The sequence below is a fragment of the Prinia subflava genome, chromosome 9 (assembly GCF_021018805.1).
Source record: "Prinia subflava isolate CZ2003 ecotype Zambia chromosome 9, Cam_Psub_1.2, whole genome shotgun sequence".
Classification (NCBI taxonomy): Eukaryota; Metazoa; Chordata; class Aves; order Passeriformes; family Cisticolidae; genus Prinia; species Prinia subflava.
Genome location: NC_086255.1, coordinates 8,470,672 through 8,483,397, shown reverse-complemented (window position 1 = coordinate 8,483,397; position 12,726 = coordinate 8,470,672). Strand labels below are relative to the sequence as shown.

The 12,726-nt window shown below is 42.0% G+C and overlaps 1 protein-coding gene across 13 annotated transcripts in view; it reads left to right on the top strand.

Moving 5' to 3' along the window:
* TCF7L2 (transcription factor 7 like 2) overlaps nucleotides 1-11,962 on the top strand; it is a 172,453-nt gene extending 160,491 nt beyond the window's left edge. For 5 of the 13 annotated variants that reach the window (XM_063405294.1, XM_063405293.1, XM_063405298.1 and 2 more), the window contains 4 exons: nucleotides 2,214-2,262; nucleotides 2,782-2,832; nucleotides 3,993-4,065; nucleotides 9,659-11,962. In XM_063405294.1, coding sequence (XP_063261364.1) covers nucleotides 2,214-2,262; nucleotides 2,782-2,832; nucleotides 3,993-4,065; nucleotides 9,659-10,085 — 600 coding nt within the window. In that variant the 3' untranslated portion in view covers nucleotides 10,086-11,962. Of the gene's footprint in view, nucleotides 1-2,213; nucleotides 2,263-2,781; nucleotides 2,833-3,992; nucleotides 4,066-4,655; nucleotides 4,729-9,658 lie in introns of all 13 variants that reach the window. The other 8 variants (XM_063405300.1, XM_063405302.1, XM_063405301.1 and 5 more) reach the window with 5 other exon arrangements.
* Nucleotides 11,963-12,726: the final 764 nt, after the last annotated feature.

The following is a 12,726-nucleotide window of genomic DNA, read 5'->3' as shown; positions in this document are numbered from 1 at the left end:
ATCCTCTTGTAGCCCAGAAACTGAACAAGCAAACCAGATTATTCTTCTCCCTGTTTCCTTTGAAAAGGATGTAAAGAAGTTGATGTGACCTCTGTTCATTCTTTGTTAGGAAGAGTTTTTAAAGCTTGTGTTTAAAAAAAGATCGAGAAATTCCTGGTCCCTGGCTGACATTCCTGTAGATCAGCTGTTTTTAACAGATTGCTCCCTAAAGGCATTACAGTACTTTAATACCTGCCTTGAAAAGCTTGTGAAAGGCAGGTGACTCCTGACCTTTGTTCTGGCTGGCCCTCGAGTGAAGAAGTTTTAAGGTCTCAAATTGAAATAGCCCCTGAATTCCCAAATGTACTGCAAAAATTAGGCAAATTTGCTGCAGATGCAATCTGTTAATTATGCCAGTAGCCTCCTTGAGATTAAATAAAAGTCAGACTTATGATCTTGAGGCAATCGTCTGGTTTTGGTTACATTGCTGAAAGCTGGAAAAAACTCACTGATTTTCACAGAGTTACTGTCAACCTAGATCAATATAGATGGAGCAGAGTCTGAGCCTCTTGCATCCGTACTTTTCCCTCTTCTATTCTCAGGGAGCTTTAGGAGCAACCCTTGTCTGCCTGTCATGTTAGACTGATGTCTGCTTTAGCAATTGACAATTTCCATATGCCGAAAAATTACCTCAGAGGTGTCGGATTATTTGTCATTGGCATCCAGGCTGCAGGATTATGTGCATGTTGTTTAAAGTTCCTTTGAGATGGACAGTGCACACTGATTTCTCCATCTCCAGAAGGATCTCATAAACCTGGAACAGCCTGGACAACAGGATGGCAGTTTACAGCCCTGAGCAAGCAAGGGGGGATGAGTGTAGAAACCCCATCCCACAAGGCCAGCTTTGTGGAGGAAAAACAGGACAACGATGGATCAATGTCCTACATTCATGTTGGGGGATTTTTTTACTAAAACATTCCAGGAAACCTGTCATAGGGAGCATCCCAAATGTGGATCTGCCATTCTGGAGCCTATCTAACTGTGTATCTGGAATCCATCTACTGAGAAAGATGCTCACTATGTGGGAGAACCTCTTGCCTTTCCCAGATACATCCAACCCTTAAAAAGTTCTGTCAGATTCATTCTTGCAAGATGTTTGTTGCCCCTTGACCACAAGGGACTGCTGCTCTGAGATCTTCTCACCAGCTGCCATTGCTACCATGTCTTCAAAAGCCAAGAATTCTTGTGCTGTTCACAGCTGACATTGCTGGCCCAAAAGTTGTTGCTTTTAGCATTTGGGGAGTTGTGAAAATGATATTGCGTTGTTGCCTACACTGGCCTTGTTGTACTAGTCTGCAAACCCTGCACCTCAGTGTTGGAGGAGTTTTCTTGGAAAAATAGCTTTTCTCTTTTGAGCTATGTTTATTACTTTGTATTTTTTCTATTGGAAAGCAATTACTGTGTTTCCACAGAAGCTGGGCTCCCAGTTGTCCTCTCCCACACTGTTGGGAGGAAGCAGAAGGGGCTTTTCTCCCTCCAGTCAAAAACCATAATGAATTTCATCATCTTGTGGTGCAGTGTTTGGGAAAGGGATAGAGTTTAGCAAAATATTACTGGTTGTTTCCTTGTGATAGAGCAAAACGTGGGAAGGGTCTTGGCTATGTCTGGATTTTTTTTCCTTGTCCTGGCATTGCTTTCTAGGTTGTCAGTGGAACTATAAAACTGCAGGTTATAAAACTGTGAGCTCCTTGCCTGCTTGAATGCTCGGTGTTCAGTGCTGAGAAGCTCCAGGGGCTCAGTCTGACCTCACTCTCCCCTTTCTGATCTCCCTCTCCTCCCTGCCCTGCTCCACCAATACATGACCACAAATGATTCTTGAAACTTCTGCATGCAGGAGTGTACACATTTCAAAAGTTTTTGGCTTCATGATGATTTTAGCTCAAAATTAGCATCTTGCAAGTCCTTCTGCCCTGGCCCCAGCTGCCCGTGGCCTTGGTGGGTGTTAGCACTGGGGAGGCTGCAGTGAGGCTGTCTGAAAAGTCACAGGGTGGGCAGGCAGAGTCAGTCCTGGGGTACAGCATCTCCTTGGGCCCCCCAAAGTTCCCTGCACTGAGGGTGAGCCAGTGTCACACTTCAGTGTCCCCCCTTGGGAGCTTCCTGCTCGGTGCCCCCTTGCAAGGACGCTTGCTGGGGGTTTTATTTTAATCCTTCTCGTTTGTGTATGTTTTCTGCAGGGAAAGAAGAAGAAGAGGAAAAGGGATAAGCAGCCAGGAGAGACCAATGGTAAGTAAAGACAAGTCTAAACCTCTTGCTTAGTGGAAGTGTGGCAGTCCTGGTGTGTCCCTTGTAGGTACGGGGGAGGTGGGCGCAGATCTCCTGACCTCAGGGGAGCCAATCCCTACTCTAGACAGCATTATTTTTTACCTTTTTTTTAAAATGCACTCCAATTATCCACGCGTTACCGCCCTTCTAAAACTAGTAACCCAGCCATTGCATGTCCGAGCCTGCCGGTGTGGCAGTGGGCGCGTTTGTCCGCGTCGTGGCCGCGCGTGCCGCGGCGCAGCCGTAGCTGGAATGCCTATGCCGTCGTCCACCGGCCGCGCGCGCGCCGGAGCCGGGCCGTCCCCGGATGTCCTGATGCATGCCTTACAGTGGTGAATCGCACCCATCTTAAATTAAGGAGGTTTGCCATTCTGTATAGAGGAAATTAGAAATACTGCATAGGCAATCTCATAGTCGACCTTGAAGAAGCCCTAACTTAGTTTTTTTGAAGCCTTTGTATAATTTGTTCTTTTTTTTCAGAACACAGCGAATGTTTCCTAAATCCTTGCCTTTCACTTCCTCCGATTACAGGTGCTAACGTCATTTTGAGTCATTTAAAATAGTTTATAAACTGCTTTTTAATTTTTTTTCCTGCCATTATAGATTTTAACATTAAACACTTATGACATTAAGAAAAAAATACCATCCACACGTTTTGATAGTATTTATTATCTATATATCTTTATATCTATTATGTTTGATAGTATTTTTTAATTTTGTTTTTTGTTTTTGTAACAATTGCTATTAAAACAGTAATGCAGTAAAAATAATGCAAGAGTTGTACTAACTGTGCAAATTGAATATGCAGTATTTCTTTAAAGAGACTGATAAACAATGGAAGCAAGTCAGTAATGAACCTCCTTAATCTAATGGCATTTTTCATGGCTCCCACTAAGTCTTCTCACATTAGCATGCGTACGCATTTTTTTGTTCTTATTTTAGTTTTGGATCTTTTTTTTTTCCTTTCTGCTCAAGCTTATTCATTGCAATTCACTAGCTGTACTAACTCAGCACCTTGCCATGCTTTACGTTTTATTTTCTGGCTGATACTAACATACTCATTCCGCAATCTGCTTATTCTTATCCATTCCTTTAAATACAAATTAATGAAAATGAGTAAATTGAATGTTATTCCAAAAGCTGCATTATCCCAGGAGATATAATTTCTTTTTTTTTTACTTTCTTTTTTTTTTTTTCTCTTTATTTTGTATCTAAGTTGAAGAAAAAAGCATGTTCAGGACCTAACTTTTCATACTCAGCTTCTTTTCTTCCTTTTTCCCCCTTCTTAAAAAAAAAAAAAAAGAATTAAAAAACCCAGCCCAAATCAATCTTGCCTGAAACAACCTGCTAGACAAACCACAAAGACTTTCCTCTACCTGCTCTCTTAAAAGGGAAAGAAACAGTCCTTTATAAAGGGATACTGCAGCTTTAATTGCAACAGATAATCTCAAGAGTTAAATAAAAATGTAATTATCATTTTTTCTTAAACTTTTAAATCAAAAGTCAATATTTGCAATTAATAACGAGGACATTGATTTTTATTCCCTTTTTTATTTTTATTTTTTCCTTATTTACCTCTCTCTTTTTTCTCCCTTTTCCTCTCTTCCTCTCTCTCTCTCACTCCCCCCTCTCCCCTTTTCTTTTTTTTTTCCTCTCTCCCTTTTCTGCTCGCTTTTCTTGAACTCATTCAGACCTGAGCGCTCCTAAGAAATGCCGAGCGCGCTTTGGCCTTGATCAACAGAATAACTGGTGCGGCCCCTGCAGGTGTGTATAGTTTTCCCAGACTCGCTATGGCTGATTTGCAGCTGGTTTATTTGGTACTTTCCCCTTTTTTTCCTGCCTTGTTGCTTTGTAGCTCTATGTTGTGATCTAGAAGACACAAGGGAGTGGGACACTGCCATCAGTAATCGTCTCTCCGAAAGGGTTTTGCCTTTTTTTTTTGTTGTTTTCTTTGTTGGTTGGTTGGTTGTTTTTTTTTTTTTTCCTGCCTTCCTCTTTGCTGCTGCTAGCCAAAAACCCACTGTAAAACAGCATCAACCTTAAGCCCATCTGATCCGTGGCTCTTGCAAACCTCCACCCAAGGAAAGCCGTTCCCAAAGCCCTTGATAACGCGGCACTGAGTGCGGTACTGACACCACACAGGCTCGTGGCTGTGTCGGAATGTTTTTGTTTTTGTTTTCCTTTGGCTCATTGTGAAAGTCCTTTTTTTCCTTCCTGCCCTTGGTACGAGGGGAGATTACCAAATAAAACGGAGGTGACTGAAAGCTGAACGTAGCTGTAGCTAAGATGACGCAGACCAAATGAGCTCTATCCACCATTGTGTTGTATTTTTTGTGTTTACCTTATGCTAACAGATGCAAATACTCCAAAGAAGTGTCGGGCATTGTTCGGGCTTGACCGACAGAGTTTATGGTGCAAACCATGCAGGTATAAAACTACCCATTAGGCCTTTGGGGAAATAAAAGCAATCTGTCCTCTTAGTGCATTTGTGTGATTTTATTTTTTTAATCTTTTTTCCCCACTCCCCACCTTTCTCTCTCCCACAGCATCAATTGCTAATAATCTTTGATCTTTGGAATTTCTTGCTAATTTTAATGCCATTTTCTCTCTTTCTTTACCAATAACCTCTCCCTGGTGGTAGAACTGGGAACAAGAAAACTCAAAGTCCTTAAAGCTGGCAATTTTTTTGATTTTTTTTTTTTTTGTTACTTTTTCCAGATTGTCAGCAAAATTAACGTTTAGCTGGACATTTATATTTTGTCTTTAATTTGGGTCTATGTCCCCTGCCTGCAAAGGCGTTTTTTAAAAGGTTCTGGTATCTGCAGCACTAGTGTTTTTCTCATCATCAGAGATGTAAAAGCCGGTGTTTACAGCTTATATTGTATTTATTCCTTTGGTATTTGAAAATTTAAACAGCTACCTGTTGGCTTCTATGCCTCAGGAAGGTTTATGTAGATTTAATTATTTTAAATTATCTAAATTTTTTTTTTCTAATCCCAAAAATATGTTTTTCTTAAATTTTGTCCCAACAAGTGAGCTGTAAACTTCTGCGCTCTAGACAAAACTAATTACAGCTTTAGTAGCACAGTTTCCAGCATTAAAAGGAGATGAAAGACATCAGAGAGCCCAAATTTCGGCAGCCCATGTTCTACTGGAGTTTAATTCCATGTGTAACTCAGTACGTGCTTCTTTCTTGGTGGAGGGATACCGAGTAGTTCTTTTCTCATTCCTTTTTCCTTATATGATCGCATTTGGTTAAATTTGTTGTTTCTTTATTCTGATACAAGCAGTCTTTGAATTTGGAATATTATGATGGTAGGTATTTCAACCCAAACCACACTCTGTGTGTAGTGATTCCTCTCCCCCATTTTCCCCTCTTACTCATGCCAGTCCCATGTGCTCCATCTCATTTAGAATGTAGCTCAGACGTCCATCGTATTTTGTGTATGCACGCAGTCTTGTCTGTGCTTAGTGTCGAGGAAACAGGGATTGAGGGTGGTGGTGTGTGTCAGTGTGCCAGAGGAGGCACCACAAATGCCTTCTGCAGGTTGTGTGTTGTCCTGTTTGAGGCACGGGGTGTTGGGGTTAGGTATCAGTACCAGGGCATGTGTTAAACCAGCTGGGAAAGCTGTCTTAGTTCTTAAAGGGAGGGAGAAGGGTTCAGTGCAGAAGGGCTGAGTAGCTACTTCACTGTGTCATGTTGAATCCCATGCTAGCCAAGGACTGCAGTGCTGTGTTTAGTTAGGCTCTGTTCTGTGGTTACTTTGCTGCACACTATCAGCAGATATTTGTGTAGTCTAGAGATAGAGTATGTGAAGCATGTCAGGCTCTGCATGCCAAGTACCAGAACTGGGGGCACATCATGTTTGTGTTGCTTTATCTTTTCCTGGCTGCTTAAGTAAGCAACATACTTTTAAAACTACATTTTATCAGCAAGGAAACTTTTTATTTGGTCTGTACAGTGCTTAGGTTACATGTGAAGTGTAAACCCTCTCTTAACTAAGACCAGATTTTGGTCAGAAGTCCTTTCAGTGCAGCAGGGACAACTTCAGTGGTATAGCTGATAGTTTTGGACTTATTGATTCAGAGTCAGCTGGTTTTCCTTTTTTATTCTTTTTAGGTTTGGTTTCTTGTTTTGTTGTGTTTTTTAATGCATGGAGGAATTTTACCACTAGGTATTAGAGCATATCTCTCCTAGTTCTGTTCCTAACCATTATAACATTGCATTTGCTAGCATGGTAGCATTTTGTAGCACAACTTAGGTAGGTGCTAGTAAAGATGCCCAGTTTGCTACTGTGGTGAAAACTGAGACATCTTTGCCCACAGCAACTGAATAAACCCTTGGGAGTCTTCTGTGGCTTTTACTCATGGCAATTGCAGCATTACAGGTTTCCTGGTGCTATTCCAGGTGCTATTCCAGTTTCAAGGGCAGCACAAGTGAAGTCAGGTCTGTTGGTGTTTGCCCTACTGATGTAGCAAGTTAATACTCTGAGAGCAATGCACAAGTGAATAATCCTCATTTGTGCTTCTGAGGGAGGATATGTAGTATTTTTGTTCCATCCTTTAGGAGAGCAACTGAGGCACAAGTAGTTCCTTAGAGTTTTACTTATTTCCCCCTCATCAGAGGTGCATGGTGGTCTTCACATCTGCCAAAATTAGGCTTGCATGGTTTGGGGGTTTGCCCTCTGTACTTTTTGTCTCACTTAACCCTGACAGGTACATGACCACAGGTAACCCATGGTGTGATTGGCACAGATTGCAGCCATCATGATTTAAGTAAATATTTTTTTTCAGACTACAAGTGGCCACACTATTAAAGAATTTAGCAAAAGGAGCAATATGCTCACTTAATCCTAGTCAAAGGAAAATTACTTCAGGTAGTAGAGCAATGGGTTTGGTTTTTAAAAGGTTGTTAACTCTGCAGTGTCAGAAAATCAGGTAAACCTGGTTTAAGGCTGCTTTGCCATGGGAGTTCTTTCAGACCACAGAACTTAAATAATATTAAAAAATAAATTTGAAATGCTGGCATACTAGATTCAAACTGCCTCCAGTTAAATAATTCACTGCCCTGTAGGTTAAGAGCAGTCCAGTTAAAGGACTTTTGGACCCCCGTCAATGAGGCAGGCAGAGCTTGGGTCTCTGCAAGTAATTTTAATTTGGGGGTGGAGAGGGGGTCCTGCAGTCTCCAGATTGTAAGAACCCATCTTTCCACACAAATAGTATTGGTGAGCTTTGTGGAACTTAACTCTGTCCTGCTTTGCCACTGGAGCTGTACAGAAGGTCCAAACAGGAACTGTGGCCCTGGTGGTGCTGCACAGCTGAAGTAGGAAGTGGTGAGACAGGAGAGGGGAGAGCGAACAGCAGAACTGTCCTTAGCCAAGAGCCAGAGATATCCAGTGTTTTTTGTTGATAGTAGAAGAATTAACAAGTTCTGTTTTGAGCCCACCAAATTAATTTTTTTTTCTGTCTTTTAACGTTGCTCTAATAAAGCATGGTTTATGGCCTTTACTTGCTGTCTTCTATCTTTCCTTCTTTCTTTTTAACATTTAAGTTGCATGGTTGTCTTTAGTTTTTAGCATGTATTGATCTGCAGGCTAACATGGTTAAAACTCTAATAGCCCTAATCCCTGACCTTGCCATGTGGCACATGGAGCAGAATCTGAGAGCAGTCCTGAGTGCCTGGAGGAAGGGATGTCACAGCACTGTTCCCTCACTGAAGCTGGTGAAGGATGGAGTGCTGGGGTTGTTGTTCCCTTCCTGGCTATGGGAGGTGATACTTTTAACTCCAGGATCACAGTTTGATCTCCTTTGCAGATGAGAAGCATCTGTCCTCATTGTCTTGAGGGCAGATCTTGGTTTAACTTGGTCAAACTCCGTACATAGGGGAGAACACTGGTGACCAGCAGGGGAACTGGGGCACCTACTGGGGTGGGGAATGTCCCCCAGTGACACTCAGCTGCTGTGCTATGCCCAGGCACTCCCTCTGTTGGAGTTGTGGAGCTGGGGTGATGTATCCACTGCAGAGGGAGAGCAACCTCCTCCTTCACCTTGGTGGCTTTGTGCAGCTTAGCTGAGCATGCAAAGTTCTCGTGGCAGAGCTGCTCTAGACAGGCTTTGCCCTGTGCCTTGGGCTGTGTGACAGCACTTCAGCACTTCCCATGGGAAGGGTGATTGTGGATAGGAGGGCTGGAGAGCCAGCATGCTTAGGGTCAAGGTGGCCACTGGACATCATTCTGCCAGGTGCTGTGGTTGTTTGCATCATTATTTCTGTCCTGCTGCTAGAATTGTCTTGCACATACTTTGCAAGAGAGATGGTGTGAAGCTGTCATCTGTTTTCATTGCTCCTTTACATTATCCAGTGGACAGAGGGAGGAGAAAAGATCTCTGTCGGGTCACTTATTTATTTGAAGATGAGCGGCTCTTGCGAGACTCTCACATTCCCTGGTGTGAAATAAGATCCATGTTGCTCCTCACCTTTGTACCTGTCGTCGTGTTCTTCACCTACTGAAATTGGATCCCACTCTGGAGTTACATGGATGGCCTCTCAGAGGAAAATTCCCAAAATGCAGACAAGCAGCTTCCCAAATCTACCACTCTCCCCTAAAACAAAAAGCAAAACTGAGTCGATTTAAAGCCACAACCTGCAGGCCATACAACCAGTTATTCTTGTTATTTTGGATCATACTCTGTTTTTCCTGTTCTTTTCCTATTTTTTTCTTCTGTTTGCTTTGTTTGTTCGTTTTGTTTTTATTTCCCCTCTCTCTCGTTCTCTCTGTTATATATCCCTCCTGTCTGACTGATGTTTCTGGATTTGGTGTGGTTCTTAACAGAGGAGAAAGCAATGAGCAGTAGTTTGCAGCTGTTCTTGCCTCCCAAGGGCAGGGCATCGTAAGAGACCACAGGTGACACAGGTGTAGCTATAGGCCTGTTGAGTTGGACAGTGGTATGGGACATCTTGAGATACCATCAGCTATCCAGGGTTTTTATTTTAGGAGGATTAAATTACTTTTTACTATTTTTTTCCCAAGGAGGAAAGTTTGTAGATTAGAGCAGTGGGCTCCAAAACCCATTTATCTGGTTTTCTGATTATGAAAATAAGGAAAGAAGGCGGCCTGAAGAGGAGGGGGATGAAGAGACAATTAATTGGCGAATCCTTTCCAAATCTGTTAGCCGAGGGGAGGTTCCCGAGCGGGCTTGGTGCCGAGGACATCCTGCCAGACTCCCAGGATGGCACATGGGGCCAGGGTGCCACCCGTGCAGAGCCCAGAGTAGCTGACTGACGGCTCTGTGCCGTAGCTGACTGTCTCCACCGGCGTCTCTGCCCTTTATTCACAGACGACTCTCTCCCTGTTTCTAGGAGAAAAAAAAAGTGCGTTCGCTACATACAAGGTGAAGGCAGCTGCGTCAGCCCACCCTCTTCAGATGGAAGCTTACTAGACTCTCCTCCGTCCTCCCCCGCCATGCTCGCCTCCCCCTCCAGAGACTCGAAACCACAGACTGAACAAACGCAACCCCTCTCGCTGTCATTGAAGCCGGACCCGCTGGCGCACCTGGTGATGATGCCGCCGCCGCCGTCCTCGCTGGCGCTGGCCGAGGGCGCCGCGGGCAAGCCCGGCGCCCTGCCCGCCGCCAGCTGCCCCAACGGGGCCCTGGAGCACCCTGCGGCCGCGCTCCCGCCGGCCGCCCCCCTCGCACAGCCCTCCACGTCCTCCTTGCATTCCCACAGCTCGCTGCCGGGGACACAGCCCCAGCCGCTCTCCCTTGTAACCAAGTCCTTAGAATAGCTTTAGCCTCGTTAGCCCTTTCGGTTTCCTTTCGGGGTGGGGGGGATTGAATTCTGTTGGTATTTGGGGTTTTGGTTGTTTGGGTTTTGTTTCTTTTATTTTTTTTTTCCTTTTCTTTATTTTTTTTTCTTCTCCTCGTTGTCGTCCGCTGTTTGTCGTCGTTTCTCGGTTTCATTTTTAATTTGTGCCATGTGGCTACATTAGTTGATGTTTTATCGAGTTCATTGGTCAATATTTGACCCATTCTTATTTCAATTTCTCCTTTTTAAATATGTAGATGAGAAAAGCCTCATGATTCTGCCAAAATTTTTATCAACAGCTGTTTAAAGTCTTTGTAGCGTTTAAAAAATATATATATATACATAATTGTTATGTAGTTCCAATAGCTTAGTTTTAAAGACTGATTTTAAAAATTAAAAAAAAAAAAAAAAAGAAGCAATTTCAAAGCAGCCCTTGCCAGAGGCATTGGTTCTTTATTATTTGTATTAAATACGAGCTTGCGAACCAATCATTTTACATCTGGTTTTTAAACCTTTAAGGGCATAATGAATGCGGTGCCGCTACTACTTCTTTTTTTTTTCTTCCTTGTGTGAAACAACCTTTATTGTGATGTTACTTGTTATTGTTTAAATGTACAGAAACAAAGGGTTAAAAAAATGTGTTAATATACCTTGTTCCATGGTGTTGTTCTTTTTGGGGGAGGGGACGCTACTCAACAATTAAAAGTATCACAACGCTATTGGACCAGTAGTATTTATTGCTTTAGAAATTGCTTGTTGTATCTGTATGTTGTCCCTTTTTAAATGTTTTTTTCTTCTTTTTTTTTCCTTGAAACATTGTATAAAGGGGTTTTTTTTCCTTTAGTGTAAGCATCTTATATATAACAACTCATTTGTACAAGGTTTTTAAGTTTATATATAAATGTGTATATATATATTTTTTCCGGGATTTTGTTTTTTGATTTCTTTTTGTGATTTTTTTTTTTTTTTTTTTTTTTTTGCTATATGAAATACGGTTGCCACCAAATGGACATTCGCAGATGCATTTTTTCAAGGATCAATAGTGTAAAGAATAAAATTGCTTTAAAAGCCATTACACTCAAAAAGACTTGAAAATTTAGCAAGGGAATTTTTAGCAATGCTGTTTGAAAAATAGCAAGGTCCAAGTGTCTCCCGTTCAGAACTGCAGCTGAATCCCCTGCGACATTAGGACTGTAGGCTGTGTGCAAAATTTTTATGTGCCAAAATTCTCAGTGACTTTTAACTTTCTCCCGACAACTTTATTATTTTTTTTTTTAATGCTGTAAATTTTTTGTTCATCATGTTTTGCTGTGATGTTACATAGGTAGATATGTATGTAGTTTTAATGTCACCTATAACAGACGTGTTTGGTAGCAGATTGTCCGGAAAGCATTTAAAATGAAGAGGTATAAACCCTTAAGGGCCAAATTCTGTATATTAGATTATTCATAAAAGGAAAATCAGACTGCCACTTTTATGTACACTTACTACATACAGGTAGGTAGCAAACTTAAAACAAAAAAAAAACCTAGGCATGTTGATGTTGCAAAAAACGCTGTATAAAGCTGAAAAATTGTTCATCTGTTCATTCAGTGCCATTGTAGTTGACATGAAGCGATTGTAAAACTGTCTCAGATTTTTCTCTGGTTTATTAAGATGCTAACTATAACATTTTTTGTGAATACTTTGAATGTTTCCTAACAGTTGTGATGTTACTGTTCCGTTTTATGCTCTTATTCCGATTTTCATTTTTAATGGTTTGGAAGCCATTTTTTGTAATGAATAAATGTTCATGCTGTACAGTATCTGTAGCATGCAGTTCTGGATTAATAAAAGCAACTTAGTATGTGCAGAGAATGACTTGTCAACTCATTTATGCGTTGACTGCATCTTACCTGGCTGGAAAGATTTGCAGGCCCACTGGAAAGCTTACTTGGAAATAGAAGTGTGAAAATTGTGGCAAATTGCAACCAGCTCTAGTTGTGAGAAATCCTGTTTGCTTTGGGTTCCCATGGAATTTGCACTGGCCCATCTCTCTGCTCATGAGTAGCGGTGGTTAAAAATCCTTTTTATTTAAAGCAAATGGCACACGATTTGGCAGAAGGCAGCATGTGAGCTAAGGGAATATCCTTCCATGTGAAGTGAGTGGGAGATCAGGGCTGGTGATACCTTTAATTTTAATGTATTTTTGTTCAACCTGGTGATCTCACAACATTGGGCTGGTGCACTATAAAGGTGACACAGGAGGGCCCAGATAGCCCTAATTAGTGAAGTCCTTCTTCTGGGCTCAGGCTTTATCTCCTTGACAGATTTGAGTCTGTATTTTGCATGTATTTGAGGGTTTTTTTGATGCAATGAGCCCTTGCAGCACAACCTGCTCTTGATTCTGAGAATCCAGCATCCACCTGACAGCAATGCCTGCAGATGGTGCAGGATGGGAGAGAATTTATATGCAAGGATTCTTACTGTGTTGTTGATTTGTTTGGGCTTTTTAGGATAAGTGGAGATTTAACCTTCATAATTTCCAGGATTCTATCTCAACTGGATGTCACCACAGGGCCGGTCATCCTGGAGAATGTGAGCCGTGGTAATTCCTGCAGTGGCACTTGAGAATGGAGTGT